General features: G+C 47.7%; 1 protein-coding gene across 1 annotated transcript in view; it reads right to left on the minus strand.

The window, feature by feature from the left end:
* Positions 1-20,408, minus strand: part of LOC140411509 (dynein axonemal heavy chain 6-like) — a 1,703,852-nt gene that overhangs the window by 1,430,245 nt on the left and 253,199 nt on the right. Inside the window, exons 6-7 of the mRNA XM_072500595.1 lie at positions 15,124-15,260; positions 5,853-6,014 (exon numbers count right to left, since the gene is read on the minus strand). Coding sequence (XP_072356696.1) covers positions 5,853-6,014; positions 15,124-15,260 — 299 coding nt within the window. The remainder of the gene's footprint in view (positions 1-5,852; positions 6,015-15,123; positions 15,261-20,408) is intronic.

The following is a 20,408-nucleotide window of genomic DNA, read 5'->3' on the forward strand; positions in this document are numbered from 1 at the left end:
ATGATAGGGGACTCAATTGTAAGGGGAATAGATAGGCGGTTCTGCGGACGCAATCGAGACTCCAGGATGGTATGTTGCCTCCCTGGTGCAAGGGTCAAGGATGTCTCGGAGCGGCTGCAGCACATTCTGGGGGGGGAGGGTGAACAGACAGCTGTCGTGGTGCACATAGGCACCAGCGATACAGGTAAAAAATGGGACGAGGTCCTACAAGTTGAATTTAGGGAGGCCCCTCGAGCCTGCTCCACCATTCAATGAGATCATGGCTGATCTTTTGTGGACTCAGCTCCACTTTCCGGCCCGAACACCATAACCCTTAATCCCTTTATTCTTCAAAAAACTATCTATCTTTAGCTTAAAAACATTTAATGAAGGAGCCTCTACTGCTTCACTGGGCAAGGAATTCCATAGATTCACAACCCTTTGGGTGAAGAAGTTCCTCCTAAACTCAGTCCTAAATCTACTTCCCCATATTTTGAGGCTATGCCCCCTAGTTCTGCTTTCACCCGCCAGTGGAAACAACCTGCCTGCATCTATCCTATCTATTCCCTTCATAATCTTATATGTTTCTATAAGATCCCCCCTCATCCTTCTAAATTCCAACGAGTAGTCCCAGTCTACTCAACCTCTCCTCGTAATCCAACCCCTTCAGCTCTGGGATTAACCTAGTGAATCTCCTGTGCACACCCTCCAGTGCCAGTACGTCCTTTCTCAAGTAAGGAGACCAAAACTGAACACAATACTCCAGGTGTGGCCTCACTAACACCTTATACAATTGCAGCAGAACCTCCCTAGTCTTAAACTCCATCCCAAAATGGATAACCTCACATTTGTCAACATTGTATTCCATCTGCCAGACCCCAGCCCATTCACTTAGCCTATCCAAATCCCTCTGCAGACTTCCAGTATCCTCTGCACGTTTTGCTTTACCACTTATCTTAGTGTCGTCTGCAAACTTGGACACATTGCCCTTGGTCCCCAACTCCAAATCATCTATGTAAATTGTGAACAGTTGTGGGCCCAACACTGATCCCTGAGAGACACCACTAGCTACTGATTGCCAACCAGAGAAACACCCATTAAACCCCACTCTTTGCTTTCTATTAATTAAACAATCCTCTATCCATGCTACTACTTTCCCCTTAATGCCATGCATCTTTATTTTATGCAACAACCTTTTGTGTGGCACCTTGTCAAAGGCTTTCTGGAAATCCAGATATATCACATCCATTGGCTCCCCGTTATCTACCGCACTGTTAATGTCCTCAAAAAATTCTACTAAATTAGTTAGACACGACCTGCCCTTTATGAACCCATGCTGCGTCTGCCCAATGGGACAGTTTCCATCCAGATGCCTCGCTATTTCTTCCTTGATGATAGATTCCAGTACCTTCCCTACTACCGAAGTTAAGCTCACTGGCCTATAATTTCCCCATTTTCTGCCTACCTCCTTTTTTAAACAGTGGTGTCACGTTTGCTAATTTCCAATCCGCCGGGACCACCCCAGAGTCTAGTGAATTTTGGTAAATTATCACTAGTGCATTTGCAATTTCCCTAGCCATCTCTTTTAGCACTCTGGGATGCAATCCATCAGGTCCAGGAGACTTGTCTACCTTTAGCCCCATTAGCTTGCCCATCACTACCTCCTTGGTGATATCAATCCTCTCAAGGTCCTCACCTGTCATAGCCTCATTTCCATCAGTCACTGGCATGTTATTTGTGGCTTCCACTGTGAAGACCGACCCAAAAAACCTGTTCAGTTCCTCAGCCATTTCCTCATCTCCCATTATTAAATCTCCCTTCTCATCCTCTAAAGGACCAATATTTACCTTAGCCACTCTTTTTTGTTTCATGTATTTGTAGAAACTTTTACGATCTGTTTTTATATTCTGAGCAAGTTTACTCTCATAATCTATCTTACTCTTCTTTATAGCTTTTTTAGTAGCTTTCTGTTGCCCCCTAAAGATTTCTCAGTCCTCTCATCTCCCACTGATCTTTGCTACTTTGTATGTTTTTTCCTTCAATTTGATACTCTTCCTTATTTCCTTAGATATCCAAGGTCGATTTTCCCTCTATTTACCGTCCTTCCTTTTTGTTGGTATAAACCTTTGCTGGGCACTGTGAAAAATCACTTGGAAGGTTCTCCACTGTTCCTTGGAAATCACTTGGAAGCTAGGGAGGAGATTGCTGAGCCTTTGGCTTTGATCTTTAAGTCATCTTTGTCTACAGGAATAGTGCCAGAAGACTGGAGGATAGCAAATGTTGTCCCCTTGTTCAAGAAGGGGAGTAGAGACAACCCCGGTAACTATAGACCAGTGAGCCTTACTTCTGTTGTGGGCAAAATCTTGGAAAGGTTTATAAGAGATACGATGTATAATCATCTGGAAAGGAATAATTTGATTACAGATAGTCAACACGGTTTTGTGAAGGGTAGGTAGTGCCTCACAAACCTCATTGAGTTCTTTGAGAAGGTGACCAAACAGGTGGATGAGGGTAAAGCAGTTGATGTGGTGTATCTGGATTTCAGTAAAGCGTTTGATAAGGTTCCCCATGGTAGGCTAAATACAGAGGCATGGGATTCAGGGCGATTTAGCAGTTTGGATCAGAAATTGGCTAGCTGGAAGAAGACAAAGGGTGGTGGTTGATGGGAAATTGTCAGACTGGACTCCAGTTACTAGTGGTGTACCACAAGGATCTGTTTTGGGGCCACTGCTGTTTGTCATTTTTACAAATGACCTGGAGGAGGGCGTAGAAGGATGGGTGAGTACATTTGCAGATGACACTAAAGTCGGTGGAGTTGTGGACAGTGCAGAAGGAAGTTACAAGTTACAGAGGGACGACTTCCGGTGACTGCGGGCGGGAGGCGGCCGCACAATGGAGGGCACCCGTTCGGCAACGGCATTTTCGGGGCTTTAAGCCTGGTCCCAGGGTCCGCGGAGGCGGCAGAAGCAGGGAGAAGGCACGGAGGAGGCACAGTGAAGACACAGGAGGAAAAAAAGAACAAAGAAGAATGTCGAGGGTGAGCAAGAAAATGGCCGAAAAAAAACAGCTGGAGGTCCGTCGGGGAGTGGAAAGGTCACCGCAGGGTCACCAAGGAAAAATGGAGGCTGGAGCACCAGGGAAGACCGCACTGCTTACGGCTGAAGAAATAACTAAGGTGATGGCTGCGGAATTTGAAAAGCAGTTGGCGCAGATTGCGAAAAGGAGATGAGGGAGGTTTTGAGTGTGCTGGTGGAGGAGGCGGTTTCCCCGGTGAGGACGGAGGTGGCGAGCGCAGTGGCGGAGGTGCGAGAGCAAGGGGAGGCGCTGAAGGAAGTGGAGGAGACGTTATTGCAGCACGGTTATCAACTTGCCTCGATGGGGAAAGAGATGCGGAAGGTGATGGATACTAACAAGGATCTGCGAGGAAAAATGGAAGACCTGGAAAACAGATCCAGGCGACAGAATTTGAGGATTGTGGGGCTGCCCGAAGGAGTTGAAGGACCGAAGCCGACTGAGTATTTTGCCGCGATGCTGGCAAAACTATTGGGGGAGGGGGAGGATCCCTCCCGATATGAACTGGATCGGGCTCATCGGCCGTGGAGGCCTGTACCAAAGGCGAGTGAGCCGCCAAGGGCAGTGACTCTGTGCTTCCGTAGGTACAGGGTGAAGGAGAAGGTCCTGAGCTGGGCCAAGCAGAAGCGGGTGGTGCAGTGGGCTGGAGCTGGTATACGTGTATACCAGGGCTTTACGGTGGAGCTGGCAAGGAGGCGGGCTGCCTTCAACCGGGTGAAGAGGGCACTGTACATTAGCACGGTGCGGTGCGGCATTGTATCTCCAGCAAAGCTGAGGGTGACTGACAAGCTCAGGGACTTTTATTTTGGAACGGCGGAAGCAGCGGAGGAGTTTGCGAAAGCGGAAGGACTGTGGCAGAACTGACAAATTGGGGAATGGCCATGTGCCGATGTAACCTCATGATTGTATTTTCTTCTTTTTTGTATAACTGCGCGCGGGTGTAGAGATTAAAGGAGCCAACGTGGTATATGTTTGGACAAGGGAAGGGACGGGACTTTCACTCGAAATGAGAGTTCTTTGGGGTGTAGGTGGATATGCGGGGTTTGTGTGCTAAAAGGGAATCTTCCTAGGGCCGGGCAAGTGGGAAAGGGACCCGGGCGGGGGCCTCCACGCTGGCCAGTTTAAGCCGGCCAGTGAACGGGAGTGAGGTGGGGGGAGGGGCTGCGGCCATCGGAGCCTGGCAGAACAGGGTCCGAGTGGTCTAGCCGGGGTGGAAAGTTGGGGGGAAGGAACCGAGGTTGGGAGGAGGAGTTTTACAAGAGGCAGTGGATGGGAGGAGCTGGAGACCTGCGGTGGGGGGGTGGGGGGTGGGGTGGGGGTGGGGGGGGGGGCGGGGGGAGGTGGGGAGCTGTGTAAGATTAAGGGTGACTACGGGTAATCTCTGATTCCTTTTTGTCATTTGTTTATGTAAACATGCGGGTTGAGGTTCGGGGGTTGGTGGGTAGATGGGATTGTTGTTATGAGGACTGACATATCTTGCTGATTATTGTTTATTGTTGATGGATGTAAATGCGGGAGAAAATGTGAAAAAGGAGGAGAATAAAAAAACAATTTTAAAAAAAGTTACAGAGGGACAGAGATAAGCTGCAGCGCTGGGCTGAGAGGTGGCAAATGGAGTTTAATGCAGAAAAGTGTGAGGTGATTCATTTTGGAAGGAATAACAGTAAGACAGAGTACTGGGCTAATGGTAAGATTCTTGGCAGTGTGGATGAGCAGAGAGATCTCGGTGTCCATGTACATAGATCCCTGAAAGTTGCCACCCAGGTTGAGAGGGTTGTTAAGAAAGCGTATGCTGTGTGAGCTTTTATTGGCAGAGGGATTGAGTTTCAGAGCCATGAGGTCATGTTGCAGCTGTACAAAACTCTGGTGCGGCCACATTTGGAATATTGCGTGCAATTCTGATCGCCGCATTATAGGAAGGATGTGGAAGCATTGGAAAGGGTGCAGAGGAGATTTACCAGAATGTTGTCTGGTATGGAGGGAAGATCTTATGAGGAAAGGCTGAGGGACTTGAGGCTGTTTTCGTTAGAGAGAAGAAGGTTAAGAGGTGACTTAATTGAGGCACACAAGTTGATCAGAGGATTGGATAGGGTGAACAGTGAGAGCCTTCTTCCTCGGATGGTGATGTCTAGCACAAGGGGACATAGCTTTAAGTTGAGGGGAGATAGATATAAGACAGATGTCAGAGGTAGGTTCTGTAGGTTCTTTACTCAGAGAGTAGTAAGGGTGTGGAATGCCCTGCCTGCAACAGTAGTGGACTCGCCAACACTAAGGGCATTCAAATGGTCATTGGATAGACATATGGACGATAAGGGGATAGTGTAGATGGGCTTTAGAGTGGTTTCACAGGTCGGCGCAACCTTGAGGGCCGAAGGGCCTGGACTGCGCTGTAATGTTCTATGTTCTATGTTCTATCATTTGCCTGTTGATTCATGGGTAATTTGCATTGGTTCTGATTCGTGTTAAAGTGAAAGCTACAAAAGTGAAATATTGGTGGTCATTTTTCATTTGAGGGTCATGCAGAAAAGTGGGTTATTTTGGTTCCTGGTTTCGTGCTGGGGTGCGACTCTGTTCTGCTTTCAAAGGACTGCCCAGTTAGATCCACACCTCTGCTTCTTCCTTGCAGTCGTGCTCATTTTGAATCTCTAGCATTAGCAGATTTTTTTTTCACTTTATGTTTTGCAATCGTTCCTTTCTAAGCAGAACAGCTTTTGTAAAAGGAAGAAAGTGCCGAAACAATAAGCTGTGCGCCTGTTGACAGATCAAAGGTTGCAGTGAAGGTAATGAGTTGTTTCTGTTACCTTGGAAACGTAAGATGCACTGATTGTCCAGTACTGATTGTAAGATTTAGCTTCGCTCGCACAAACAATTTGCAGATCATAAGGATTGTAGGGAGCTCGTGGGTCATTCCGACTTCGAATCAGACAGTATACAAATTCTCCCCTATCTTTTGGTGTTGAATGCTGCAGTGGAAAGACAGACATCACTGTATTATACACTACTTTGTGCAATTGAAATGGCAGAGGTGGTATGAGCAGAGGCATGTTAGCACAGGCATCAAGCCTCACACTGCAGGAGAAATACAAAAACATTTACAGCACAGAATATGACATTTGACCCACCTGCATTTTCCCAACTTTGTAAACATGTGGAAGGCAGAACCACTTCAAGGTTCCTACCCCGCTTACGGCATAATGATAACCATTATGTTACCATGCTGCTCACGGTGAAGTTCAGCCATGTGTTCTTTAAACATCTGTCATTGCCTATCCACAGTCAACCCCTTAAGTATCATTTGCCATCTTATTCTAACCAATGCATGTCTCATACCATCAAAGTTAGCTTTCTTTAAGTTCAGGACCCTAGTCTCAGACTTACTGTGTCACTCTCCATCTTAATGAAGAGTTCTATCATATTCTGATCAGTCTTCCCTAAAGGATCTCGCACCACAACATTGTTCATTAAATCTCTCTCATTGCACAATCTAGGATGGCCTGCTCTCTAGTTGGTTCCTCGACATGGGAAGAAATCCTTGATAGAAGTAATCTGTAGGTCCCCAAACAGTAATTCCACAGTGGGGCACAGTATAAACCAGGAAATACTGGGGGTTTGCAAGAAAGGTACGGCAATAATAAAGGGCGATTTTAATGTGCATGTAGACTGGAGGAATCAAATTGGCAAGGGTAGCCTGGAGGCAGAGTTCATTGAATGCATTAGAGATTGTTTCCTGGAACAGTATGTTGGGGAACCAACCAGGGAGAAGGCTACTCTCGATTTGGTAGTGTTCTGAAATTGAACAAAGGAAATTACATAGGCTGGAGGTCAGATTTAGCCCATATAGACTGAGCAGGAAGGCTGAAAGGTAGGACAGTTGATGAGCAGTGGCAGTTTTTTTAAGGAGATACTCATTTCACCTCATTTCCCCAGGGCCTGATGGCCTACATCCCAGGGTGTTAAAGGAAGTGGCAGCAGAGATAGTGGATACATTGGGCAGCAGGGTAGCATTGTGGATAGCACAATTGCTTCACAGCTCCAGGGTCCCAGGTTCGATTCCGGCTTGGGTAACTGTGCGGAGTCTGCACATCCTCCCCGTGTGTGCGTGGGTTTTCTCCTGGTGCTCCGGTTTCCTCCCACAGTCCAAAGATGTGCAGGTTAGGTGGATTGGCCATGATAAATTGCCCTTAGTGTCCAAAATTGCCCTTAGTGTTGGGTGGGATTACTGGGTTATGGGGATAGGGTGGCGGTGTGGACCTTGGGTAGGGTGCTCTTTCCAAGAGCTGGTGCAGACTCGATGGGCCAAATGGCCTCCTTCTGCACTGTAAATTCTATGATAATCTATGATTTCCTCACAACTAAAATATATCTCAGTGAGGAAGAGAGATGGGAAGAGGGGTAAAAAAAACATCTATGGCTAAACATGGAGGTCAAGGACATTATAATAATAATCGCTTATTGTCACAAGTAGGCTTCAATGAAGCTACTGTGAAAAGCCCCTAGTCGCCACAGTCTGGTGCCTGTTTAGGGAGTCCGGTACATTGAACCCGCGCTGCTGGCCTTGTTCTGCATTACAAGCCAACTGTTTAGCCCACTGTGCCAAACCAGCCCCTATAAAGAAAAAAAACTAAGTTATATCATATTGCAAAGACCAGTGGCAGGCTGGAAGATTGGAAACTTTCAAACATAAACAAAAGGATGCTAAAAAACGTAATAAAAAGTGCTAAAGTAAATTATGAAAAAGAACTAACAGAATATCAAAAAGGATAGCAAAAGCTTCTACATGTACATAAAAGGGAAGAGTCGCTAACGTGAATGTTGGCCCCTTGGAAGATGAAACCGGTGAGTTAATAGTAGGCAACACAGAAACGGCAGATATGCTGAATCAATACTTCGCCTCAGTTTTCTCGGTGGAGGACACTAGTACCATTCCTATAGGAATGGGCAATTCAGAGGTAATAGAAAGGGTGGAACTTGGAACAATCAGCATCAATAAGGGAAACGGTACTCAACAAACTCTTGGGATTGAGGGCAGACAAGTCGCCAGGGCCTGATGGCCTACATCCCAGGGTGTTAAAGGAAGTGGCAGCAGAGATAGTGGATCCATTGGTTATGATATTCCAAAATTCCAAGGACACGGGAAAGGTTCCAGTGAATTGGAAAAATGCTACTGTAACGCCCTTATTCAAAAGGGGAGGGAGGCAGAATGTGGGAAATTACAGACCAGTTAGTTTAACATCCGTTGTTGGAAAATTGTTAGAATCAATTATCAAGGACGTAATATCAGGACATTTGAAAAGCCAAAGCGCAATCCATCCGAGTCAGCATGGTTTCACGAAGGGAAAATCATGCTTGACTAATTTCCTTGTGCTCTTAGAAGATCTGACAAGCACAATTGATAATGGGGATCCTGTAGATGTAGTATATCATAGATTATCATAGAATTTACAGTGCAGAAGGAGGCCCTTCGGCCCATCGAGTCTGCACCAGCTCTTGGAAAGAGCACCCTACCCAAGGTCAACACCTCCACCCTATCCCCATAACCCAGCAACCCCACCCAACACTAAGGGCAATTTTGGACACTAAGGGCAATTTATCATGGCCAATCCACCTAACCTGCACATCTTTGGACTGTGGGAGGAAACTGGAGCACCCGGAGGAAACCCACGCATACACGGGGAGGATGTGCAGACTCCGCACAGACAGTGACCAAAGCCGTAATCGAACCTGGGACCCTGGAGCTGTGAAGCAATTGTGCTATCCACAATGCTACTGTGCTGCCCCGGTCTATCTAGACGTTTGGAAGGCGTTTGATAAGGTGCCGCACAGAATGTTAATTCACAAGGTGAATCACATGGGATTAGGGGTAACTTATTATCTTGGATAGAATGCTGGCTGACGGACAGAAGACAGAGAGTTGGGATAAATGGGTCTTTTTCTGGATGGCAAAGAACAAAGAAAAGTACAGCACAGGAACAGGCCCTTCGGCCCTCCAAGCCCGTGCCGACCATGCTGCCAGTCTAAATTAAAATCTTCTACACTTCCTGGGTCCGTATCCCTCTATTCCCATCCTATTCATGTATTTGTCAAGATGCCCCTTAAATGTCACTATCGTCCCTGCATCCACCACTTCCTCCGGCAGGGAGTTCCAGGCACCCACTAGCCTCTGTGTAAAAAACTTGCCTCGTACATCTCCTCTAAACCTTGCCCCTCGCACCTTAAACCTATGCCCCCTAGTAATTGACCCCTCTACCCTGGGGAAAAGCCTCTGACTATCCACTCTGTCTATGCCCCTCATAATTTTGTAGACCTCTATCAGGTCGCCCCTCAACCTCCGTCGTTCCAGTGAGAACAAACCGAGTTTATTCAACCGCTCCTCATAGGTAATGCCCTCCATACCAGACAACATCCTGATAAATCTCTTCTGCACCCTCTCTAAAGCCTCCACATCCTTCCGGCAGTGTGGCGACCAGAATTGAACACTATACTCCAAGTGTGGCCTAACTAAGGTTCTATACAGCTGCAACATGACCTGCCAATTCTTATACTCAATGCCCCGGCCAATGAAGGCAAGCATGCCGTATGCCTTCTTGACTACCTTCTCCACCTGTGTTGCCCCTTTCAGTGACCTGTGGACCTGTACACCTAGATCTCTCTGACTTTCAATACTCTTGAGGGTTCTACCATTCACTGTATAAGATGTAGCTAGTGGGATGCCACAGGGCTCGGTCCTTGAGCCCCAGCTATTTACAATCTATATTAACAACTTGGATACAGGGATAGAAGGTTCTGTAGCCAAATTCGCAGATAACACAAAAAAAGGTGGGACAGTAAGTTGCAATGAGGAAATAAGAACCTTACAAATGGATATCGATAGGTTAGGCCAAAATGTGGCAGATGGAATTTAACGTGGATGAGTGTGATGTCATGCACTTTGGTCGGAAACATGGAAACGCAATTTATTATCTAAATGGGGAGAGACTTTGGGGTGCTCTGATGCAGAGGGATCTGGGGGTCCTCGTGCATGAGTCACAGAAAACAAGCATGCAGATACAACAGATAATAAGGAAAGAAAATGGAATGTTGGTATTTAAAGCAAAAGGAATTGAGTATAAAAGTAAGGAAGTGTTTTTGCAACTATACAAGGCATTAGTAAGACTGCACCTGGAGTATTGTGCACAGTTTATGTCCCCTTATTTGAGGAAAGATGTAGTGGCATTGGAGGCAGTTCAGAGGAGGTTCACTAGATTGATGAGGGGTGCAGAACATAGAACATAGAACAGTACAGCATAGTTCAGGCACTTCAGCCCACGATGTTGTGCTGACCATTTATCCTAATCTAAGATCAACCTAACCTACACCCCGCCAATTTACTGCTGTCCATGTGCCTGTCCAAGAGTCACTTCAATGTCCCTAATGACTCAGACTCCTCCACCACCAGTGCATTCCACACACCCACCACTCTCTGTGTAAAGGACCAACCTCTGACATCTCCCCTATACCTTCCTCCAATCACCTTAAAATTATGTCCCCTCGTGGCAGCCATTTCCTCCCTGGGGAAAGGTCTCTGGCTATCCACTCTATCCATGCCTCTCATCACCTTGCACACTTTTATGAAGTCACTTCTCTTCCTTCTTCGCCCTAGTGAGAAAAGCCCTATCTCCCTCAACTTTCTTCATAAGACATGCCCTCCAGTCCAGGCAGCATCCTGGTAAATCTCCTCTGTACCCTCTCCAAAGCATCCACATCCTTCCGATAATGCGGCAACCAGAACTGGACATAATATTTCAAGTGTGGTCTAACTAGGGTTTTATAAAGCTGCAGTAAAACCTCGCGGCTCTTAAACTCAATCCCCCTGTTAATGAAAGCCAACACACCATCCGCCTTCTTAACAACCCTATCAACCTGGGTGGCAACTTTGAGGGATCTATGTACGTGGACCCCAAGATCCCTCTGTTCCTCCACACTTCCAAGAATCCTGCCTTTAACCCTGTATTCAGCATTCAAATTCGACCTTCCAAAATGAATCACTTCACATTTATCTAGGTTGAACTCCATCTACCACTTCTCAGCCCAGCTCTGCATCCTGTCAATGTCAGGGGTTGGTTTAGCACAGGGCTAAATAGCTGGCTTTTAAAGCAGACCAAGGCAGGCCAGCAGCGCGGGTTCAATTCCCGTACCAGCCTCTCCGAACAGGCGGCGGAATGTGGCGACTAGGGGCTTTTCACAGTAACTTCATTTGAAGCCTACTTGTGACAATAAGCGATTTTCATTTCATTTTTCATTACAATGTCCTGTTGTAACCAGCAACAGCCCTCAACACTATCTACAACTCCACCAACCTTCGTGTCATCGGCAAAGTTACTAACCCACCCTTCCACTTCCTCATCAAAGTCATTTATAAAAACCACAAAGAGCAGAGGTCCCAGAACAGATCCTTGCGGGACATCACTGGTCACCGATCTCCAGGCGGAATACTTTCCATCCGCTACCACTCACTGTCTTCTTTCGACCAGCCAATTCTGTATCCAGACAGCCAAATTTCCCTGTATCCCATGCCCCCTAACTTTCTGAATGAGCCTACCATGGGGAACCTTATCAAATGCCTTACTGAAATCCACATACACCACATCCACTGCCCGACCTGCATCAATGTGTCTCGTCACATCCTCAAAGAATTCAATGAGGCTTGTGAGGCATGATCTGCCCCTCACAAAGCCACGCTGACTATCTTTAATCAAACTATGTTTTTCTAAATAATCATTAAATCCTATCTCTTAGAATCCTTTTCAATATTTTGCTCATCACAGACATAAGACTAATAGGTCCGTAATTCCCCGGGATTTCCCTATTCCCTTTCTTGAACAGGGGAACAACATTCGCTTCCCTCCAACCATCCGGTACTACTGCAGTGGAGAGTGAGGACGCAAAGATCAACGCCAACGGCGCAGCAATCTCCTCCCTCACTTCCCGTAGGAACCTTGGGTATATCCCATCTGGCCCAGGGGACTCATCTCTCCTGATGCTTTTCAAAACTTCCAGCACATCCTCCTTCTTAATATCAACCTGTCCGAGTCTCTAAACCTGGTTCACACTGTTCTCATGAGCAACAAGGTCCCACTCTCTAGTGAATACTGAAGCAAAATTTTCATTTAGGGCCTCCCGCATCTCCTCAGACTCTAGGCACAAGTTCCCTCCACTATCCCTGATCGGCCCTACTCTCACTCTGATCATCCTCTTATTTCTCACATAACTGTAGTAGGCCTTGGGGTTTTCCCTAATCCTTCCCGCCAGGGCTTTTTCATGCCCCCTTCTAGCTCTCCTAAGTCCATTTGTTTGTTCCTTCCTGGCTACCTTGTAACCATCTGGAGCCATGCCAGATCCTTGCTTCCTCAACTTTATGTAAGCTTCCTTCTTCCTCTTGACTAGAAGCTCTACTTCTCTTGTCATCCAAGGCTCCTTCACCTTACCATTCCTTCCTCGTCTCAGTGGGACAAAACTATCCAACACTTGCAGCAAGTACTCCTTAAACAACCCCCACATTACTGTTGTGCATTTCCCCAAGAACAATTATTCCCACTTCATGCTCCTATGTCGAATAGCAGTATAATGTCCCCTCCCCCAATTAAATACCTTCCCATATGGTCTGTTCCTATCCCTCTCCATGACTATGGTAAAGGTCAAGGACTTGTGGTCACTGTCACCGAAATGCTCTCTCACCGAGACATCGGACACCTGGCCTGGATCAATGCCGAGCACCAAGTCCAATATGGCCTCCCCCCTAGTCGGCCTATCTACATACTGAGTCAGGAATCTTTCCTATATACACCTGGCAAAATCTGCTCCATCCAAACCATTTGCACTAAGGAGGTTCCAGTCAATATTAGGGAAGTTGAAGTCACCCATGACAACAACTCTGTTACTTCTGCACCTTTCCAACATCTGCCACCCAATCTGTTCCTCTATTTCTCTGCTGCTATTGGGGGGTCTATAGAAAACTCCCAATAAAGAGACTGCTCCTTTCTTTTGTCGTATAAGAGATTGAACAGTTTCGGCCTATAATCTCGAGAGTTCAGAAGAATGAAGGGAGATCTAATTGAGGTACACAAGATGCTAAAAGGTATGGATAAAGTAGACGTGGAGCTGATGCTTACTCTTGTGGGACATTCTAAAACGAGAGGTCATAACCTTAGAATAAAAGGTAGCAAATTTAAAACAGATTTGAGAAGAAACTACTTCTCCCAAAGGGTTGTGAATCTGTGGAATTCGCTAGAGGGCGGAGTATGCTGGGATAGTGAGTAAATTTAAGGAGGAGTTAGATAGATTGTTAATTGGTAATGAGTTGAAGGGTTATGGAGAACGGGCAGGACAGTGGAGTTGAGGCCAGGATGGGATCAGCCATGAGTACATTGAAGGGTTTAGACTCAGGAAGCTAAATTGCCTACTCCCACTCCTAGATCATGGGCGGGATTCTCCACTCCCGCGCCGAAGTGGCCACGCCGTCGTGAACGCCATCGAGGTACACGATGGCGCGAAACGGCCCCTATCCTGACCGATTCAGGGCCCGATAATGGGCTAGGAGCGGGGCCGCATCATTTACATGCGCCAGGCCTTGTCGCCACGTAAAGGTGGCGCCGCATACATGACGCGGCAGGCGCCGCATAACTGGCGTCACCCGCGCATGCGCGGGTTGGTCAGCGCCAACCCGTGCATGCGTGGTTGCCGTCCTCTCCGAGTCCGCCCCGCAAGAAGATGTCAGACGGGTCTTGCGGGGCTGCGGAAGAAAGGAGGTCCTCCTTCAGAGAGGACGGCCCGACGATCGGTGGGCACCGATCGCGGGCCAGACCCCATTTGAGGCCCCCCCGGTGCGGGATCCCCCCCCCCCCCCCCACAGGCCACCCACCCCCCCCCCCCCCCCCGCCCCCCCCCAGCGTCCCCGCGCTGTTCCCGCCAGCAGCGACCCGGTGTGGACGGCGCCGGGGGGAACCCGGCGTTTTGGCCTGGCCACTCGGCCCATCCGGGCCTCAGAATAGCAGTAATGCTGGAGAATCGCCATTTTGGGTGTCTCGGGCGATTCTCCGGCCTGCGCCGCGCGGAATTCGACGGGGCCGATCTCGCCACTTGGGAGAATCGCGGGAGGGCGTCGGACCGGCGTCGCGGGAATATTCGGCGACCCAGGCGATTCTCCCAACCGACGCGGGAGTGGAGAATCCCGCTCCATGTGTTCCAGGGAGGAGATGCTCTGGCTTATCTCACAATCCAACTCTTGGCCTGTAATATTATTGGTAACAGATAACGAACATATCAGCCATGATAGAATGGCGGTGCAGACTCGATGGGCTGAATGACCCCATTCTGCTCCTAAAGTTTATGAACTTGTGAACATATTGGTCGAGAAATATATCCTTTATACATTCCGGTAAATCCTCCTCCATCTCATTGCTACCAGTTTGATTAGCCCAATCAGTACACAGATTGGATTCCACATGCAGTTGGGTTTAAATCAATTTACAGCAACAATGGTGGTATCAGCGAGGGCATCTATGTCCCAAGGGGGACACCCAGACTCCACAGACTCCATAAAGTCATTCCTCGCTACTCCCAGGGATTCAGGCATAACCCCCCCAGCAAAACCAGAAAGTTTACACAGTTCACTTCCCTCCTTGCACCCCCTCAATGGCCAGGGCGCCTGGTCCACGCTTGTAAATACTTGCACCAATTCATACCCGTGTGACTCCTGCCTGTGAGGGCTGGAGCATTGCGAAGGGGTGGAGATTCAGGCCTCCAGCCCGTAAATGAGAATTAAATCCATGCAAATCACGGTTTTAAATGGTGCCACCAGCACAGGGCACAAAGTTCACTGAGGCTGCGGCGGGAGACTGAAGCATCGAAACGTGATCGGCGCCGTTCCTTGCCTGGGGCTCAATTTTCCGCCGGATCAGGAAACTCGCTGTTGGCAGCGGGAGGCAGAGAATCCAGCCCAGGTCCCATGTGCAAAATATGATGAGCTACCTAACTTTGATTCTGCAGAAGAGGAATTCCATAACAGAGATATCAATAAAATCTCATGAGGTGTACCTGAAGTTGGAGTTTCTTAATTTTTTGATAAGCCTTTAATCCTGGTCCATAGTTTTGTAATTTTGTCTGCCAGCCAAGTGCATCCCACAGTCTCAAGATATGGTTCCGAGCACCATCATCATAATCATCTTCTGGATCTAATGGAAACAGTATGGCGTCAGGATCATACAGCAAACTAGACTTATCCATAGAAAAATAACAGTGCTCATAGAGGAAACACAATTGCAGTGCTGCACAATTCATTGTGAAATCCACATGAGTCAAGGTTCGATATACTCAAGGTTGGAAAGATTGAAAGAAGAGGCAAGGTAAAGGAGGAAGCAATGATTAAGATTATAATAGAAATAATACAATATAATTCAGCCCATAGTCCCTATAGCAGTTCCTAAAATGAGCTATCGCTTCAGTTACACTGCCCTGTGCTTTCTCCAAAAGCACTGCACTTATTTCCCCTTCATGCATTTATCTAATTCTCTTTCAAAAGAATCTGGATTTGGATTTGTTTTATTGTCACGTGTAACGGGGTACAGTGAAAAGGATTGTTCTGCATACAGTCCAGACAGATCGTTCCAAACATGAAAATAAAACATAGGACACACATAAATACACAATGTAAATATACAGACACAGGCATCGGGTGAGCATACGGAGTGCAGTACTACTCAGTAGAGAAAATGTGTGAAGCAATATTTCTTATGCTGCCAGTTGTCATGAACTGGAATGCACAAGTTGAAATAATTTTTAGCAGATTCAATGATTTTAGGCAGAGTTGGAACCCCCATTATAGAATTTAGAATTTACAGTACAGAAGGAGGCCATTTGGCCCATCGATTCTGCACCGGCCCTTGGAAAGAGCACCCTATCCAAGCCCACACCTCCACCCTATTCCTACACCTCCACCCTATCCCCATAACCCCAACTAACTTTTTTTGGACAATAAGGGCAATTTAGCATGGCCAATCCACCTAACAGCACATCTTTGGACTGTGGGAGGAAACCGGAGCACCCAGAAGAAATCCACGCAGACACGGGAGAACGTGCAGACTCCGCACAGACAGTGACCCAAGCCGGACTCGAACCTGGGACCCTGGAGCTGTGAAGCAACTATGCTAACCACTGTGCTACCGTGCTGGACCAGGCAAAGACATCCCCATTATGTTATGTGGCAGAATCGGTGATGTTGATTTGGTAGTGTGGTAATCACCACTAGTAGTATTACATGTATTACGGTAAGGCCCGTATAGTAGAGGTACATGGGTAAACCTCTGCCTGCTGGCTCCGCCCAGTAGGCGCCGTATAAATGTGTGTGCTCGCCGGTGCTGCAGCCATTCTGGTGGCAGCTACAGGAGACACAACATCTTTGCTCAATAAAGCTTCGATTATTCCACTGCTCTCGTCTTGGTGGCAATTGATAGTGCATCAGGTAGACTTGGCAAGCAGCCAATTGGGAAATGTACAATTTGCAGCCTTCTCCTATTGAGGCCTGTGATTGGTGGGGCCAGACAGAAAGTTCCAGAAGGAAGGCGGGTCTTGTGAAGAGTTCCATTTAGTGTTTGCTGTGAAGTGTTCCAGGCATGAGGCAGCTTTAATTCTCTCTGTCACTCGCTGCCTGTTGATTTATAGAGCATTCTACAGCCTGCAGTTTCTGATTGCATACATTATGAGGAGATCACTGGCTACAAAAAGATACATCGGCAAAAAGAACAATCTCATAACTATTAACCCCTTTTCCAGTTTGAACCATTCCCCCATTTCCACCACGTGTGTCTGTCTTGCGTGTGCCTGGGTGGAGTGTGGGACACGGTTTTGGGATTAGGTAAATTGTTAGACCAGAGGATGTTTCCACTTGTAGGAAAAACTAGAAGCAGAGGACACCATCTCAGATTAAAGGGACGATCCTTTAAAACAGAGATGAGGAGGAATTTCTTCAGCCAGAGGGTGATGAATCTGTGGAACTCTTTGCCGCAGAAGGCTGTGGAGGTTAATCACTGAGTGTCTTTAAGACAGAGATAGATAGGTTCATGATTAATAAGGAGATCAGGGTTATGGGGAGAAGGCTGGAGAATGGGGATGAAAAAAATATCAGCATGATTGAATGGTGAAGCAGACTCGATGGGCCAAGTGGCCTAGTTCTGCTCCTATGTCTTATGGTCTTATTCTGTTATTTCTTAATATATTTATCTTTTCCTCTTGTTAGTAATAAACAGTTTGTTAACGTTTTTTACCTACAAATCTGGGGCGGAATTCTCCCCCCCCCCCCACCACCGGGAGGGAGAATCGCCCGGGCGCCGCGCGAGTCCTGCCATGCCGCCCCGACGCCCGCACGCAATTCTCCCACCCCCCCCAAACCGGCACGGCGAGAATCACGGCTGGCCGCTGGGAGAATCGCCGCTCGCCGGTGGTAACGGGCGAGCGGCGATTCTCCGGCCCGGATGGGCCGAGCGGCCTGCCCAACACGACAGGTTCCCGCCGGCGCCATCCACACCTGGTGGTCGCTGCCGGCGGGAACAGCGTGGGAATGCTGGGGGGGCGGCCTGTGGGGGGGGGGGGTGGGGGGGAGGGGGTTGCTGCACCAGGGGGGCCTCAAAAGGGGTCTGGCCCGCGATCGGTGCCCACCGATAGACGGGGCAGCCTCTCTGAAGGAGGACCTCCTGTCCTCCGCCGCCCCGCAAGATCCATCCGATATCTTCTTGCGGGGCGGCCGCGGTGCCAAGCCCCGGCGCACGTAAATGACGTGGCTCTGCTCCTAGCCCCACGGGGGCAGAGAATAGGGGGCTGGGAGCGGCCTCCGATGCCGGAGTGAAACACTCCAGTTTTCACTCCGGCATCAGGACTTAGTCTCCCGATGGGAGAATTGCGCCCCTGGTGTCTGCATCTCATTGGAGCAGTCTAGGGCAAAAATCTTGACAAATTTAAAAGAATTATTTGTTAATTTCATTAGCATATTGGTTAGCACTATGGCTTCACAGCGCCAGGGTCCCAGGTTCGATTCCCGCTTGGGTCACTGCCTGCGCGGATTCTGTACGTTCTCCTCATGTCTGCGTGGGTTTCCTCCGGGTGCTCCGGTTTCCTCTCACAAGTCCCGAAAGACGTGCTGTTAGGTGAATTGGACATTCTGAATTCTCCCTCTGTGACCCGAACAGGCGCCGGAATGTGGTGACTAGGGGATTTTCACAGTGACTTCATTGCAGTGTTAATGTGAGCCTACTTGTGACAATAAACATTATTATATTATTATGTTGTGACCCTAGGTTAAGGGGGGCTGGAACTGAGACGTGTTCGCCCAGGGTGTAGTGACATAAAGTGGGGGCTCGGGTCCAGGATTTGAAATATTGGTCGCCAAATTTGGGGTACAGAGTAAACTATACAGAGGCACCAGGTTTGTACGATGGTTTGTAGGAAACTGCTGAACGTTATCTCCAGGTCGAACACTTATCGCTGGTTTACTTGATGGAGCTTCACAAAGACAAGCTTGTCGAATTGGCAAGTGAATTATAAATGGTGGTACCAGCTAAAGTTATGAAGACGGAGGTTGTTGGTGCGATTGCTAAGCATTGAAATCATACCCGGTGCCAGGAGCAGAGGGAAGCGGGCGAGCGAGTGGCATCAGAGATGGCCTCTGGTGGGAAAACGGAGCTGGAAAGAACTCGATTTCAGTTAGAGCATGAAAGGGAGTTTCAAAAATGGAAACGAGTCAGAAAAATATAGAAATGAGGAGAGAGGAAATAGAAAATAAGAGACAATAAAAAGAAAGAGAGAGTTCCAACTTGCTGTCCTGGAAAAGAGTGGGAAGCTGCCAGGACGTAGAGGGGAGCCTAGAACAGAACTTAGTGGTGATAGCTTTACGTTCATACAGGCTCTCCCAAAATTTGAAGAGAAATAGAAACGTTCTTTTGGGTTTTTGAGAAAGTAGCAACCCAATTAGAGAGTGGTACGTTAGTACCGTGGTTAGCACTGTTGCTTCACATCGCCAGGGTCCCAGGTTCGATTCCCGGCTTGGGTCTCTGTCTGTGCGGAGTCTGCACGTTCTTCCCGTGTCTGTGTGGGTTTCTTCTGGGTGCTCCGGTTTCCTCCCACAAGTCCCGAAAGACGTGCTGTTGGTGAATTGGACATTCTGAATTCTCCCTCCGTGACCCAAACAGGCGCCGGAATGTGACGGCTAGGGGCTTTTCACAGTAACTTCATTGCAGTGTTAATGTAAGCCTATTGTGACGATAATAAAGATTTTTATTATCATTAGCGTGGCCAAATGAGAAATGGACATTACCGCTACTGAGTAGTTGACGGGGAGGGCAAAGGAAATAAATGCCACCTATTCAGAGCAGGAGTCTACGGCTTGTAACACAGTAAAAAAGACCATTCTGGATGCATGTGATTTGGATCCCGAAGCAAATAAGCAAAAATTCCGGAATTTGAAGAGACTTCCAGGACAGACTTATGCAGAATTTGGGAGTGTTAAACATAACAATTTTAATAGATAGGTACGAGCACTGGGAGTTGCGACTACCAATGAGGCTCTGAGAGAGGTCATTCTCTTAGAGTTTAAGAATGACTTATCTTCAATAATAAGAATCCATGTTGAAGACCAGAGGGTAGACACTGCCCGGCAAGCAACAATTATTGCTGACGATGACGAGCTAATCCACAAATTTAACCTTTGCTCCATCACCCCAATAATTTTGAAAAGGATAGGAAATGGGAGAGTGAGAGGACAGCAGATAGCCAAGGTAGCACGCCCGCCCAGGGTGTCGTGACACCAATGCTAAAATTCTAGTATGCTACTCTGTCTTCTCTCGCTCAATCTGAATTTGAAAATGAGAGAAAAAGATATGGACATATTGGAGAGTTCCATAATCTTAAAGGTTTTTTTCTACCTTTTCATGGGATATCGCATTGCTGGTAAGCCTAACATTTGGTCTGACAGCTTTGGTACAGCGAGGCTTGGAAACCTGCAGCGAGTCTCACTTCCTGACCCTCCCCAAAGCCTGTCCACCATCTACAAGGCACAAGTCAGGAGTGTAATGGAATACTCTTCACTATTGGGGAGAGTTTAAACTAATGTGGCAGGGGGTTGGGAACCAATGCAGGAAGTTGGAAGGTAGTAAAACAGGGACAGAAACAAAAGGCAGTAAGGGGGAAAGTGTAAGGCAGAGAAACCAGAGTCAAAAATCAAAAAGGGCGACAATACAAGGTACAGTGACTGAGGGGAGCTCAGTGAATAGGACCAGGAATACTAAAAGGAATAAAACGGGAAGTGGAAACATTAATGGTAAGCGATGCGGCAG

Source organism: Scyliorhinus torazame, chromosome 4, assembly GCF_047496885.1.
Source record: "Scyliorhinus torazame isolate Kashiwa2021f chromosome 4, sScyTor2.1, whole genome shotgun sequence".
In the NCBI taxonomy this organism is placed as follows: Eukaryota; Metazoa; Chordata; class Chondrichthyes; order Carcharhiniformes; family Scyliorhinidae; genus Scyliorhinus; species Scyliorhinus torazame.